At 50.7% G+C, this 15,928-nt stretch overlaps 1 protein-coding gene across 2 annotated transcripts in view; it reads left to right on the top strand.

Moving 5' to 3' along the window:
• Positions 1–15,904, top strand: part of VANGL2 (VANGL planar cell polarity protein 2) — a 25,022-nt gene extending 9,118 nt beyond the window's left edge. For both annotated transcript variants that reach the window (XM_006922891.3, XM_015597879.2), the window contains 7 exons: positions 4,432–4,692; positions 4,828–4,948; positions 6,826–7,433; positions 8,204–8,340; positions 8,814–8,949; positions 11,305–11,536; positions 12,321–15,904. In XM_006922891.3, the coding sequence (XP_006922953.1) occupies positions 4,622–4,692; positions 4,828–4,948; positions 6,826–7,433; positions 8,204–8,340; positions 8,814–8,949; positions 11,305–11,536; positions 12,321–12,581 (1,566 nt within the window). In that variant the 5' untranslated portion in view covers positions 4,432–4,621 and the 3' untranslated portion in view covers positions 12,582–15,904. The remainder of the gene's footprint in view (positions 1–4,431; positions 4,693–4,827; positions 4,949–6,825; positions 7,434–8,203; positions 8,341–8,813; positions 8,950–11,304; positions 11,537–12,320) is intronic.
• Positions 15,905–15,928: the final 24 nt, after the last annotated feature.

Genomic DNA, 15,928 nt, shown 5'->3' with positions numbered 1-15,928 from the left:
CTCAGGCCTGAAGGAGCTGGGACTGGGCAGTGGGATGGCCTCAGAGAGCAGTGGAAGAAGGAGGTGGTGACCACAGATGCCTGGCCCCTGGTCATCTGTCCTCAGCACGTGCCCTACATAGGGGTGCCCTCGTCTGTGTCCAAGCCATTGTCCAATTGAGCTGCTCTTCTGAGTGGGGCAATGGAGAAGGGTCTAGTCTTGGTTACCATTTTGGCCAACACCAACCTCCCCCTACCCTCCCTGCAGGGCCTTGCTCCTGCCTGTTGCCAGGTTCTGAGCGTTTTTTTTTCAGAGGGCTCCGATTGTTTTCTGAAGAAACCCGATCCCAGAGCTCAGACAAAAGCTGGGGCTGCCAGAAGAGAAACCCCATTCTTTCTCCCTCTGTCCCTAACCCCCCACCTCCATAACTTCCCTTGCTTTGGATGTTGGGTATGGGTTCCAGGACCTGGCTGCCATCACCTAGGCAACAGGGGGCTTTGGTTGCCATGGTGATCAATGTGGGAGAAGCTGGGCAGCGAGGACAAAAGCCCCCACATTCCCCCCTACTCCTTCCCCCATTCCCCTTGGGATGATACTGAGACACATTCCATTAATTTTATTTCTGAAAGGCCTTTGGAAGGGAGAAGGGTCTCCTTTTTGTGAGGGACTCTCTCTTCCCTTCCTCTCTCCACTCTGGCCTCCTTTTAACCCCAGATAATCCATGATTGGTTTGAGCAGGGGACGGAGTGTGTTTGTGTGTTTGGGGAGGGGGCAAGGTGAAAGGCAATGAGACACTCTTTTATAGCCTGCCACCCACCCCCAATCTCCCTGCCCCCAACCAAGTCAAGCCTTCCTCCTTTTCCACTTGTTGATCTCATACAGTGATCCCTGCCTCCACTGTCTTCCCTGGGAATGCTTCCCACCCTGGAGAACCTCCAAACCCCTGATTCCTGAGACTGATTAAACCAGGGGAACTTCTGCCCTTCTCTTCTTTGCTCACTCACCATCCCTCCTCCCAGCTTCTCCAGTGCTTGGATTAGTTCCCTGGGGTACTTAAGGGGACGGAAAGCAAAGATCTCTGAAATTCGATTCATTTTTGGCCCCTCTGTTTGGCAAGGGAGGGAGGAACATGCTTTGGTGCTTTTGGGGTACCTTGAGTTGGGTTGGTAGGGTTGGGAGAAGCAGAGCAGGGGAACAGGGTTTATGTCTCTAAAAAGTAGCTGGGAAGAAGGTAGGGCTCTAGGCTGAGCAGCTCAGAACAAAAGACTGAGAGGAGACTGGCACCCTTGTCCAGTTTGAAATTTATCTGTAGGGGAAATACAATGGCTTCCCACCTGGGTGTGTTTGAAGTGGTGGTTCTGGTCAGGGTGTGTGTGTGTGTGTGTGTGTGTGTGTGTGTCTGTGTGTGTGTCTGTGTGTGTGTCTGTGTGTGTCTTCTTTATTTAGTCATACAAACACCAGGATTTTTATATGTCACCTCTTTCCCAACCAACTCTCAGAGGAAGTGTCCGGCGGTTGGAGTATGAGTGATCCTGGAGCCAGAGCATGTTAATTGCTTACCTAATTACTAGCTGAGCAGTTTATAAAGGCACTTCTTTTACCTCTAGGATCCTCACAGCAGCCCTATCAAGTATATATCATTTTCCCTGTTTTCCTGATGAGCCTACCAGACTACAAAGCACAGAGAAGTAACTTGCCCGTGGTCACACAGCTACGCAATGGGAGAGCTAGGTTTTGAATGCACATCCTTGATTGAAAATACCAGGCTCTTTTCACCATTGGCTCTGGCAGACCTGAGTATTCGAGATGAGCCTGAGGACATGCATAGTCTGGTGTCTCCGGACCCCGATCCATGGCACTCCTTTTCACCTTAATGTCTCCACCCTCCTTGTTCTGTAACCCACTTGCTCTCTTTGAACCTCCTAGTGAAATTTAGGTTTTAGGAGGAGGACTAGAAAGAATAGGCTGAACCACAGCAAGAGAGATGCAGGTGAGATGTCTAAGCTGTGTCGAGGACTAAACCACTAGAGCAGATTCTCAGGAGGTGGCTGGAAACTGCACACAGGGTGTTGAACAATGGCCTTGCCTGTGGCAAAGGTTTTTAAGAAAGGTCTGGGATTGGGTTAAGGTCTTACATTTCTGTCCCCTAGGTGTGCCTCTATCACGTACTTGCTTTGATATAGGATATGACAAGCATCACCAGACCATGGAGTGCCTCCAGATATCTCTGTTAGGAGGATAAATGAATGGACTTAGCATTGATTTCATTTCCCTGCATTCATTACCATTTCCCTGAGAGTCAGAGGCATATTCATTTACTAGGTGGGTGTCAGTTATGTACTCTGTTTGCCCACAGGAGGGTAGTAGATATCATCATAGGCCTTATTTGCTAGTTGCCGATGGTTTAATTTCATTGTGGGAAAAGTTAACAGCTACACAAAGCAAACCCATTTTTGTTCTTAACATAATCGACCTCTCAGCAGCACTTGACCTGGCTGATTTTATTCTCACCTCAGGAAGCTCTGAGTCCTTGGCTGCATGAGAGCTCACTCCCCTGGTCCCACCTTCTCAGACCTTTCTCTGCTCCTTTTCCTCTGGACACATTTACATTGGGGCTCTCAGGGACCCCTTACTTAATTCCTTAGCTGATCCCATTTATTCCCATGACCTTGCATCTCCAGCTGGGACTCGTTTCTGAGTCCAGTTTCTCTGACACCAGCTGCCTACTCTACTGCCTCTCACAGCCCTGAACTCAGCACGCTGGAAATGAAGTGGATCATCTTCCCTGCTAAACTTGTTTCTTCCACAGTCTCCCCCACGTTAAAAGGGCACTACCATAAACTCTTACTCAGGCCAGAGATCTGGACCCTGCGCTCCTCCTCAGTCCTCATTAAGGCCTGTTGATCCTACTATCATCTATCTCAAACACAACTATTTCTTATCTCCTCTGCAGCATTGCCCTATCCAAGCCTGCGTGGCTGCAGTGGCCTCCTTACTCATCTCCAGATTTCTACTGTCCCCTTTTAACAGTCCATGTCTGCACAGCTAAAGTCCATCTCAGCCTTCCCCTTGCTTAGAATACAACCCAAGGCCCATGGATCTTTCAATAACCTGGCCCCTGGCAGTCTCTTCAGCTCCTCCTTCCACTGCTCTCTCCCTTCCTTGCTCCACTGGCCTTTTAAGGTTCTTTAAACACACCGAGCCCTTCGCTGCCTTTGGCCTTCCCATGTGTGATTCTCTGCTCCATGGGCTTCCTCTCTACTCTGCCTGGTTAACTCCTGCTCTCCTTCAACCTTAGGTGTCTTTTTCTCAGAATTTCCAGAGCTTCCCAGTTTAAGGTAGCTCCCACTCCCTGGAATTGTCTCTATAGTTTGCTGGTCTTCTTCCACCACTCCTACAGTAAGTCATTTATACTCACCTGTTTACTTGCTCAGTGTGCACCTGCCCCGCTATACTGTAAACCCAGGTCTCTTTCACCACTGTGTACCCAGGGTACATTGATTCATAGTAGGTGCTCAAGAAAGATTTGATGACTTAGTGAGTAAAGATCAGACATAAGTGCTCAGTCTATGGTGACGATTGGTAGCGTCGGGGTCAGAGGAGAAGATAGAACATTGGGTGTAGAGTAGGCAGGGGGCTGGGCTTTTAAGAAGGACTGGGGTCCGATTCTGAAGAATGAGCAGGATTTGGGAAAGAGAGGGAGAGGTCATTGTCCTCTGCAGAGTTAGAACGTGAAAATGTAGATGAAGGATGCTACCCCTCAGCCCACAAATAGCCAGATGAAATCACCATCTTGCCAATTTCAAGATGTTAGGTTTTTGAAGAATAGTTTCTACTTGCCTTCTCTCCCCACCCCCACCACATTATCCATTGTTGCCATCCTTCACCCTGCCACCTAGTACGCATGTGCACACACACACTCAGCCTCTAGGGCAGCAGCAGCTAACCTGACCTGAAGGGTAACTGTGGGTGTATGTGTAGATGCTGGAGAGATAATGCCAAGGGAACAGTCATAGGCAGCCCCGCTGTGGGCACACTCAGAAGCTGGCGGGTGGAGAAGATGACTTGAAGAGAAGGACTGCCAGATGCTTCCTGTTCTCTGGGGTCTCCCATTGGCGCAGCCTGGCCAGCACCTGCCCTTTCAGCCTGTTTGAGAATAGGAATGCATTGCCCTGGTTCTCTCCTCCGGGGTCCAGGATTGGGTCACTTTGGGTGGTCTTCGCTAGTATCTTCCCTCTATCCCGAGCCCTTGGCATTGTCTGAGGGCGCTTTCCAGGAGACAGGACAGGAGGAACCAGGCCGCTTGGATAAAGCAGGAACCTGGGTGGAATAGTCTCAGGCAGTGGCCAGGCTCCCCTGAGCTTTGGCGGCTGCTATTTAGGGTTGGTCTTCCTCTGTCCTGACCTCCCACAGGAGCTCAGCTACCGCTAACCAGCTGCTTCCTCTCCCTAGGAGCGTCGCTTGATTTTCTCTGAGACAAGCCCACCCGTCCAGCAAAATAGAGTCCTTCAGGGTGACGGTTGATTTCCTGAAGGTGCCCCTTGGCCTGAAGAAGCCAGTGCTGAAGGAGGTGGCTGTGGGGCCCCCGCAAAGGCCCCAGCCTGTGGCCCTGGAGCGCTACAAGGGACGGCGTTCAGACGCCATGGACACTGAGTCCCAGTACTCAGGCTATTCCTACAAGTCAGGCCACTCCCGCAGCTCCCGCAAGCACAGGTGACACAGGTGGCAGAAGGAGGTTGGGGGTGGTTCAGAGGTGGGTATGCGTGGGGCAGTGTGGTGGGGGTGGCTGCTGAGAAGACCCAGGTCCTCCCCTTGACCTGTGCCTGTTACCCTGGCCTCCTGCTGCAGGGACCGCCGGGACAGACACCGCTCTAAGAGCCGAGATGGGAGCCGTGGGGACAAGTCAGTGACAATCCAGGCTCCAGGGGAGCCCCTGCTGGACAATGAGTCCACACGGGGGGATGAGCGGGTGAGTGTCGGGATGATGTGTAGGTCAGGTGTTTCCAGACTGACCTTTGGGGAAGCCGGAGGTCTGCCAGCAAGGGGAAAGGTCAGGAAGCCTGATCTCTTCTTACAGAGGCCAGATTTGAAAAGACATGTCTTATTCTAAGGTTGAACCCCACTTCAGTGGAATTCAGGGAATTTCAGTAGAAATCCCTTTGGAAACAGCCGCTCCTTCCTTCCTCATCTCTAAAGAGGTTGGGATTAGTAGTTCCTCTGGCCAGTGCTGGTCAGTCAGGCTCCTGGGAATGGGAGTTGGAGGGCAGTATTGGGACTGGAGGTGTGGGCAGCCCCCTGAGTTTCCTTGAGCCTTAAGGTGCTGGCACTCTGGCGCCCTCTGGTGTCAGCCTGTAGAATAGCATCACCTGAGTTTTGGTGGGGAAAAGAGGTATGGGAGGAGTTGATGGTGAAAGGGAACCTGCGAACAAGTGAGGCTGGGAGATGAGGGGGAGGGACAGAGAGGAAGAGAGTTCTCCCTCACAAGGATGAACAGGTTGCTCCTGCTCTAACTTCTGTGGCCCCCTGTGCCCACCTGGTAGAGGGATCAGTAGGCAGAACACAGGGCTGGCATAGGACAGAGCCGGGATGTGAGATGACTGTAGGTTGCCCATGTCTTATTCCTCTTCTTTCTCCTTGGGGGCATCGTAGGGGGCCGGAGACTCCCAGCTCCTTTTTCCTCACAAGAACTCTCTGTGACTGATATTGGGAATTGCTGGGTCTTGGGGACAGATTAATAACAGAGGGAAATGTTTTTTCTTCCTCGTTCCCAATCCCATCTTCTCCCTGAGACCTTGCCTCCTAAATTCTTGAAGTGACCCTGAGATGTGCTAGGCTCACGTGCTGTTGGGAGGAATTCCCACACCTTGATCTTTGGGAGGATAGACAGTGTGTCTGGAGTTACACTGGGGTGAGCGGTAGACCCTGTTTCTTGAACCGAAGGTGGTCAGCACATCTACTTTCTGTGTTCAGATTAGACTCTTATCCTTGGGAGAGGAGCTTCTTCAACCCCCTAATCATGGACCCTGCCAAGCAGTCTCCTACATTCCCCATTCCATGTCTCAGTCCTGTCACCTAAGTTCCCCAGGCATAGGATGTGACTCCATATCTTCAAGCTGTCTTGGAGTGAAGAGCATGGATACTGATGGTTCCTGGTGATCTTGGGGCTCTCCTATGGGATGGTGTCTAGCCTTTTCAGAGAAACAGCTTGAGTGAACCAGACTTAGAAGGGCTTCTGGAGACCTTAGCTTGTCCATCCCCTTGCTTCCAGGAATAGGAAGCCCTGTGCTGTGGGCATTCAGATGGCCCAGCAGAGCCAGCTGGGCAGATCATAGACTCAGAGAGGCCCTAGTCTGCACTGCGTTGCCCACATCCTGCACTAAGCATTCACCTTACCCCCTCCTTTCCCTTTGGTGTCCCCTTATCTTCACTCCCTTAGTCAGAAACCTCAAGTGGCTCTCAATGCCTGGAGAATAGGTGTTTCTTGCTAAACTTGCCATTGCAGGTGGTCTGCCTGCTTTGCCTGGTGAGTGTGACCTTAGGTCCCAGTCACTGCTTGAGCAGCTCCCTCAGCATCTCTCTTGTGCTCTCTGCTCTGAGGGTCATCTGTGCATATGTAGTCTTTCCTGTCACACTGATTGCTGTGAGGGTCCCCGAGGCACTGGTCTCAGATGGCCCATCCCTGCAGAGGCCAGGCTTTGACACAGTGGAGCTCAGTCTGTACCTCAATGGCTTCATACTGGCTGATGACTCTCTCTTTCTTCTCCTTCTCCTCTCTGTCTTTATCCCCTCACCCATTCTCCTGTTCACCGTCCCCACCCCCCATTGCTGTGGCTCCTCCTGCTGTAGGATGACAACTGGGGGGAGACGACCACGGTAGTAACAGGCACCTCAGAGCACAGCATCTCCCATGATGATCTCACGCGCATCGCCAAGGACATGGAGGACAGTGTCCCACTGGACTGCTCCCGTCACCTGGGGGTGGCAGCAGGGGCCACACTGGCGCTGCTCTCCTTCCTCACGCCACTGGCTTTCCTGCTGCTGCCCCCTCTGCTCTGGCGGGAGGAGCTGGAGCCCTGTGGGACGGCCTGCGAGGGTCTCTTCATTTCCGTGGCCTTCAAGTTGCTCATCCTGCTGCTGGGCAGCTGGGCCCTGTTCTTCCGCAGGCCCAAGGCCTCGCTGCCCCGTGTCTTCGTGCTGCGTGCCCTGCTCATGGTGCTCGTCTTCCTGCTTGTCATCTCCTACTGGCTCTTCTATGGTGTGCGCATCCTGGACGCGCGGGAGCGCAGCTACCAGGGTGTGGTGCAGTTTGCTGTATCGCTGGTGGACGCCCTGCTCTTCGTGCACTACCTGGCAGTGGTCCTGCTGGAGCTGCGCCAGCTGCAGCCTCAGTTCACACTCAAGGTTGTGCGCTCCACCGATGGAGCCAGCCGCTTCTACAACGTGGGCCATCTCAGGTATGAGTGCCTGGGAGCCAGCAGATGGGCATGGGGAGGAGGCAGGGGTGACTGAGGGCAGGGCGTTGTGGTGGTGGGATGGGGGATGAGGGGCTAAGAGGGCCATATGGAAAGGAGTTGAGTACTTTGCACATAGCATATTTTCAACAATGTTTATTGCTTGATAAGAGGGTCATGCACAGGGTCCTGCGGCTAGATGGAGTGGAAGTGAACCAATGAACAGATGGAGATGGGGATCTCCGGGATGGGCCAAAGAGGAGAGAGGTGTGGGACACAAACAAGGGCTTTTGAGTATCACTTTTCTAGCTCTTTCTTGGAGGCATAGCCTCTTATGAACACAGGATGAGTGGTTACTGAGATGAGCTGGCCAGAGGAGGGACCCCTAGCAAAAGAGAATGAAGAGAGCTCTTCAGCCTACCTAAACCTGCAGTCAGGAAGCTCCTAGGCCATACTCCCAGTATTAGCAGCATTTCCTGGTCCTGTAGGGAATCCTGGGGGGAATTCTGGAGGGATGAGCTACCCTTGGCTGGGGACCCAGGCTTCATGCCCTCTCTTCCCTGGGCTTCAGCACGACAGGGAAGTACCAGTGGGCTCAGCCCTAGGGAAGGCTTGGGAGCCTGGTAAGTAGACCTCAGGCCCTGAGCCAGGCTTCTTGGCAGCTTGTTCCTGTCCTATGTCCTTTCCTGCCCTGCCAACCTGCCCTGATGTATCCCTTCCCCTGCGCGCCTTGTCTGTCCCTTCTCCCTTCCCCTTCTGTGTCTCCCCCACAGCATCCAGCGAGTGGCAGTGTGGATCCTGGAGAAGTATTACCATGACTTCCCTGTCTACAACCCTGCCCTTCTCAACCTGCCCAAGTCCGTCCTGGCCAAGAAAGTGTCTGGCTTCAAGGTGTATTCCCTCGGAGAGGGTGAGCGGCCCTGCTCCTCCACCCTCTTGGTCTTTTCCCAAGCAGGACTCCAAATTAACTCTTCCCCATTTCTCTCTCACCCTTCTTCCCTTGCTTTCTCCTTCCCTGGCCCATGTCCCAGCCCCTTCTGTTCTGTCCTTTCCCTTGACTCCAGGTGGCTGGTCTTAGCTGCTGATCCTACATGCTATCGCTTTATGCCATGGTGTGTCCCCCGAGTCTGGCTCCTCTCCGTCTGCTCATCAGCCCTGGTCCTAAGTCCTCAGCTCTATAAGCTCCAGAACCTCCTGCACTGGCGAGGAACATGTGCAGAGCTTTTGCTCTCCAGTGCCACAATGATTGGGAACAGGGGGTATTGCCAGGGGTGGGCATAGCTTCCTTTGGATGTGTCCAGAGTCTGTCTCCAGACTTCTTGGAGCGAGAAGCAAGGCCATGCTCCAAAGTGACCATCCCATCTTTCTCCTGCTCCTGTGCAGAAAACAGCACCAACAACTCCACGGGCCAGTCCCGGGCTGTGATTGCAGCAGCTGCCCGGAGGCGGGACAACAGCCACAACGAGTACTACTATGAGGAGGCTGAGCATGAGCGGAGGGTGCGAAAGCGGAGGGCCAGGTAAGTCCTGAGGGTGTGCGTGTGCGTGCACATGCGCTTGTGTGTACATGTATGCCAGGAGGAGCTGTTGGGTGTGGATAGGTGGCTCAGGAGAGGAAGACCAATGGGCTTCTGTAACTGATGGAAATAGAGGAGTGAGCAATGATGACCAGGGTGGGAGGTGTGTATTTGTGTTCTGTTGCTTCCAAAACAAATCACCATCAACTCGGCTCTGCAAAACAACACAGGTCTATTACCTCACAGTCCCATGGGTCAGGCAGGGTTCAGTAGGCCTCCACTAATGTCTCGTGCAGAGGTTGGGTTGTCTTCCAGGCTCACTATCACCTGGCCCTGTAGGCAGTTTGCAATATGCAGTTTGCTTTTTCCTCAAGGTCAACAGAAGCAGATCTCTCTGACTTCTACCACCAACTGGAGGAAACTGCTTTTACGAGCTCTTATGATGAGATCAGGCCCACCATGATAATCTTGTATTTTCTTTTATTTTTTTATTATTACTTATTATTATTTATGCCTACAGCACCTGGTCTCCCATCCAAGTACTAACCAGGCCCGACCCTGCTTAGCTTCCGAGATCAGACATTGGGCTTGTTCAGGGTGGCATGGCCATAGACCATGGCTCCACTGGGGTGTGAACCCAGGACTTTCTGCATGTAAAGCAGATGTGCTAACCGCTACACTATGGAAACACGTCCTAATCTTGTATTTTAAAGTCAACTGATTTGGCACTTCCAAGATGTACTGAGATCGGATCACCAGAGGGTGGGAATCTGGCAGAGGTGGGTGGGGGCATCTTTGAATTTTACCTGCCACAGTAGGCCAGGGACCCAGAGAAGGGATGTGAGCCTCCCTTGCAGCAGCAGGGACTGAGGCTGGGCGAGACCTCTTTCCAAGTACTGTCTATCACAGGCTTGTTCAGCAAATGGTACATTTTTCCCTGCAAAAAATGAGTCAATTGCCCATGTCTTGGTAAATTTTTAAATGCTGTCCTCACTCCTCCTTTTTTCCCATTTATATTATTATGCGAATTTAAGTTACGCCTAAAGATTCTTTCTTGGTGCAAGGCAAGCCCCTCTTTGACACGATCTCCAGACATTAAGGGAGGAAGGTAGCTCTTAGCCTGTTCTTACATGAGCCTGGTGTCCCCTGAAGTATATCAAAGATAGCCAGCCTCATTTCTGCAACATTCCAGTGCGTTTCCAATTGTCTCAGGAGTGACCCTCATGCGAAGGAGACGAGGTTTCTGTCCCCTTTGCTCCCTGTACCTCTGCCCTGTCTAAGGTCTTTGTATCTTTTGCTTGGCCACCACCATTCTTGGCCCATAGGTGACCCTTCTCCATTACTGGGTTGTCATCAGGAGAAAACTTTCTTTTGGTTCACCTGAGACAAAAAGATCATTTCAAAAGAAACTTTACTTACTGAGACACTTAGGGGAAGCAAAAGAATAAACAAAGAAACTGTAGGTGTACGTAGATGCACAGATTTACTTAGCCTAGAATCCCATTCTAAGCTACTCGAAAGACTTCTGAATACTGGTGTTGGTTTGTATATGTATCTCTATGCTTTCCATGTAAATTGGCTTATTTTTCCTGTTTCTTCATGACTGTGTTTCTGAGAGTCACCCATGTTACCTACACATCTGGCTTGTTGCATCCTATCTCTGCATAGTAGTTCATGGAATACTCACAACATCCTAACCGATATTTGGATTATCATCTTCCTAATTTTTTCCACTTTGATGGATAAGTAATATATTAGTAACATTTTAAACATCTCTCTAATTACTAGCAAGTGACTAATCCATAGTTCGGCCTTTCGTGAATTGTTTGTTCACCTCCTTTGCCCTTTTTTCTATGGTGTTTTTGCCTTTTTCTTCTTGATTTGTAGCAAATTCTTTGCATATCCCCCCCCCCCACCCCAATAGATGTTTGTTAATGTTGCCCATGCTGTCGTGGTTGAATAGAAATCTGCCATTTTGGTGTAGTTGTATTTATTAATTTTTCACCCGATGAAGAGTGATTTGAGGGTCTTATTTAAGAACGCTTTTCCTAGGGTTTGATGCAATGCTGGCCTTTCTCATAACTTAGTTCCTAGTTGTCTCTGGGTTTCACACTAGATGTTTTCTTTAAGTCCCTGGGATGGGCTCACTGAGCTCTGCAGCTGAAGAGCCCTCCCCTTCCCCCAACAGCATATGCACATGAGCACACGCAGCCCCCAAAGCCCAGCCTTGGCTGCACATGGGTTCATATTCTTTCCCTGAGAACACAAAAGCCTGACCTTGTTCAGACTGTTGGATGGCTGGAGCTGGGGGGAAGATGAGAGGTAGATATCTGGTTTAGAACCCCTCCCGTCCGCCAGGCTTGTGGTGGCTGTGGAGGAGGCCTTCACTCACATTAAGCGGCTACAGGAGGAGGAGCAGAAGAATCCCAGGGAGGTGATGGATCCCCGGGAGGCAGCCCAGGCCATCTTTGCGTCCATGGCCCGTGCCATGCAGAAGTACCTCCGGACCACCAAGCAGCAGCCTTACCACACCATGGAGAGCATCCTGCAGCACCTGGAGTTCTGCATCACGCACGACATGACGCCCAAGGTAGGCCTGCTCAGCTCCCAGCATCCTTCCTCTTTCTCCAGTTCTGGCGCCCTTCTTCTCCACATCCTTTTGCTCATATTCTCTTACTTCTTTCCTTACTCTCTTTTTCTCTCTCTCACTCATCTCTACCTCCCTATAGCCTCTTCTCTCATCCTTACCCCATCCACCCCGTCTCTGCATGGGTGAAGTTCTTAGTGGTGAGGAGAAGGGGGAGCTTTGGGACCATTTTGAGCATGGGTGAGACTTATTTCTCATCTCTAGAAGGGCTCTGAAATTTCCAGACCCAAAGTCCCACTTTCACCCATTTACCCCCACCAGGTCTTCTTTGTTCTTTTCGATCCATTTTGAGCCATTACCTACCCCTCAGCTCTACTGCTCACATCTTAGACTTGCTCCCTCTGAGTCATCGTTGTTGCATTTTAATCATGACACCTCTTGCAGACCTGCTTGTCGCTAACCATGCCAGATGGGTAGAGAGGAAGGAGGAAAGTGTGAGGGCTTGCCTGAGTCACCGCCTGATGCGGGGGGAGGAGTAGAGAATGAAGGCGTCAGAAGAGCCAAGTTCTAGTGCTGACCCTGCTGAGTCAAATCACCTCTGTGGGCTTCCACTTTCTTATTTATAAAACAGGAGTCTGAAGCAGATAATCTCTTCCTGTTCTCACATTCTCACATCATATGCAGAGTGAGCTGGAGGCATCTTGGTTGTCTTTGGAAGCTGTGCCTCTAGAGGATGCAGGTTGGTGGGTGGGAGAGCCTCCCACCCAGGCCTTTATTCCCTCCTCAGGCCTTCCTGGAGCGGTACCTGGCAGCTGGACCCACCATCCAGTACCACAAAGAACGCTGGCTGGCCAAACAGTGGACACTGGTGAGCGAGGAGCCGGTGACCAATGGGCTTAAGGATGGCATCGTTTTCCTCTTAAAACGCCAGGACTTCAGCCTGGTGGTGAGCACCAAGAAGGTTCCATTTTTCAAACTCTCTGAGGAATTTGTGGACCCCAAGTCACACAAGTTTGTTATGCGACTGCAGTCTGAGACCTCAGTGTGATTGTGCAACAGCAGGGGAGTGGGTGATGCCGGGCTCCTGGGGTGGTGGGAGGGGCTCAGGGCTTGGAACTCAGGCCCAGCCATATTCTTGGCTGACCACCTCCTTCTTGCCCCCCACCTTTTTTTTACTTGAATTAACTTACCCCCATCCTGTATCTTCCCTTCTTCCTTATTCATCCCACGTGAACCTGGAGAGATCATCCTGCTGTCAATAGTACCTGGGAAGTTCCCTCTCCCGCCCACTCCCACTTTTTTATCATTCCAGGCCCTGCAAAATTCAGTGCCTCTCTCGATCTCCTTTCCCCGGATGACAGTCTTTTCTGAAAGTGCACAGGGCTCTCCTGAGCCTCCACTCTTGAACCCAGGTTCTTGTGGCTCTTCTCTCAAGTGGCCCCCAATAAAGTGTCTCTGGGAGTCACAGACATGACTCCAGAGAACCGTGGTGCCAAACTCCTCCGGGGCAGCAGCTCTTCCCGACCCAGCTGGTAGGTGATCCGCCTCTCCTGCCACGCACCCCATGTGTAACAAACCCTGAGTTCTTGGGGCAAGGATATGCCGTATCCCCCAACACTGCCCCAGAGTTAGGGGTCCCCTGCCAGGATTATTTGCTTCCAATTGTTAGAGCCTCCCTCTCCCATCCACACATATTTAGAGCAAAGGAAGATCCCTCCTTTACCCTGAAATCTCCATCTTCCGTTTCTGACTTGTATGGTCACATGCGACCACAAGCAAACTGGGGCAGAAACCCTCTGTGATGCCCTTTCCTGAGACCTTTCTTCAAATGGCTTTTTTCTAGGCATCTTCTGAGGGGAGGGCAGGAGAGACCCAGTAAACATCACCAACCCCTGACCTCTGTACTTGCCCTCACCTTCTTTCCCACCTTGGTGGGGCAGGTTCCCCCTCCCAGTGAAGGGTGGCATATAGACTCCTGTATAGAATTAGTGGCTTGCAGACCCCAAGCCAACCCCGGTGGTCTTAGGCAAATATTTTTCTTTCCTTCACCAGCCACCCCGAGTCTTGCTGTGTCTTCTCTCAGCTCCAGAGACCGGTTGCCTCATCATTTTTGTGGGGGGAGCCAGCAGCTCCTCTTTATCCCCTGCCTTAAGCCCACTTCTTTGCCTCAGGGGTCTCTTTTCCTTGGCTGGCCAGGTTTCCCTCCACTCCTCCCTTTGCCTGGTTCTCTGGGCTCTGGTCTCCCTCTGTATTGGGGTGAGTGACCAGGATTGCTGCCTTTTGTGTGGGTACTTAGCCCCTTACTCCAATTACCTTCTATAGTCTTTGCACCCAGTCCGAATTCTTGAGAATTTCTGTCTCATTTTGAGCAAAATCGCCGACCTTCTAATACATATATTCAGTGTAAATCTGAGCCATTAAATCATGTAGTTTTAGCCAAGGGCAATAGAACTAGGAAGCATCCAGATACCTCCAGCCAAGATCCACATGGCAACAGTTCTCGTGGCTGGGCTGGAGTGTTCTCCTGGGTCAGCAATCTGAGTAACACAATGTCCCTTATAGGCCTGTCTTTCCTCTGAAAACTCATTGGTTATTTCCTTTCAGAGTGCACCCTGAGGTAAGGTCCCCACCGATGTCTCAGGAGGGAGGCTTCTTCTCTGTGTAGCAGCAGTCCTGGGCTGGGTGGGCCTAGTGATTGGCCTTTCTCCTGCTGTTCTTTCTGAAAAAGCACACCTGTCCACCCACCACTTCCTAGAGAAGGGCTCTTCAGCCAGTGCTTACCTCATTCCCACAGGGCTAGATTGCAGGGCTGCCTTGGACCAGGCCTCGAGGTCTGCCTTGGGCTGAGCTCTGGGTTTTTTGGATAGGCCTAAGTGAAATACATCCTCTCCTGGGGAGTCTTGGGAAGGTATCTTTTCTTCTCTTTAAAGACCTGGTTTTAGAGTCGCCCCCTCTGGGTCACATTTCTAAATACCTCACTATCCTGGAAAATGGGGCCTGGATGGTGAATCGGGGTCATTGCCTTTGTGAGCAGGAGTGGGATGTGGTGTGGTTTGAGGAAGCGAGTTGGGGCCAGGGTAGGGAGAGTAATTGGGATCTTAGTTGCTGCCCTAGGTTAGGGGCAGGGGAGTGTTTATTTTAAGAACCTACCATGTTTTTAATCACTGTGATTCTTTCATTTTTTTTTCCTAAAACAAAAAATTTTCTCCCCAACTCTTTCTCTAAGCACTAAGGGCTGTGACAGAATCGTGGTGTTTTGGTCCTTTGTGTCGGAACTGTGGTATCTTTGTTTTCTTTGATTATTTTTATTATTATTTTTTTTTAATGTCCGGATGAATTGTCAAGTGTGTGGCTGTGTTTGTGTTTTGCTTCTATATGGGAGGTTGTCTTCATGCTGTGAATTGCTGTGGGATCTGCAGCCGACCCAGTCCCTCTGAGCAGTGTCCCATCACTCGCTGGATTTTTTCATTCTTCCCTGGTGGGGGTGTGTCCTCTTGTTGCCACCTCTCTTCCCCTTGTATTACTATAGGGGATGCTATGGCTGGATCTCTCCAGTACTCTTTTTTTCTATGACTACTTGGCATCCTAGTGCATCTCCATCATGCTTACCAGGCCTTCCTTTCTGTCATTTGGAACACTTGTCCTCCTTCCCTTCATACCAGGACACTGTGCCTCAGTCCTTCACTTACCTTGCCACTCTGCTTCTGTCCTCATTGGTTCCTTTCTCTAAACTACTCTTCGTGCTCTGTTTATTCTTGTTTATTTCCCTCTAGTCTCTCATTATTCTTCCCATCCTCCCACCATATCAGCCCTTAATTTCTTGCTTCCCCATCCCCACCTCGGTATTCCTGTTGTAAACCCTGATACAGTAGCTGTGATGGGACATTGGGACCCCTGAACCTTCTCATCGTAAACATCTATTTCTCAGAGTTTGTGCCTCTCCTTTTTTGGGCCCAGATGAGCTTCCTGCCCCTCCGTGGTGTCTTTCAGTATGTCTTCTCATTCGTCTGCCCTCCCCACTGGCAACATCTGCTGATGTACTTGGTCCTGCTGTGTGATTGTTGTGATTTGTTCTTATGTGCGTGAAAGGAAGAGGGCTTTCGGAGTCCCTTCCAAGTGAGATTGTAAATGTAGAATTTTCTACTGTTGGATATAGATTTTTTTCTTTTCTTTTTTTGGGGGGGCGGGGTTACAGAGCTGAGACCTTGTGCATGCATGTAGAAAATAACAAAATGTAAATTTTTTTTAATATATAAAAAGCTTGTTTTTACAGCTTGCAGTGGATCTAAACATTTTGGCAATTTTAGGGATTTTTTTTCTTAAACATAGGAACTAAAACTGTACAATTTTTTTTTATATATATAAAATAAAGACATTTGACTTTTGTGGGGGCAT

This window comes from Pteropus alecto, unplaced genomic scaffold (genome assembly GCF_000325575.1).
Source record: "Pteropus alecto unplaced genomic scaffold, ASM32557v1 scaffold359, whole genome shotgun sequence".
NCBI lineage: Eukaryota > Metazoa > Chordata > Mammalia > Chiroptera > Pteropodidae > Pteropus > Pteropus alecto.
The sequence above is the reverse complement of the archived record's forward strand: the minus strand, read 5'-3'. Positions and strand labels throughout refer to the sequence as shown.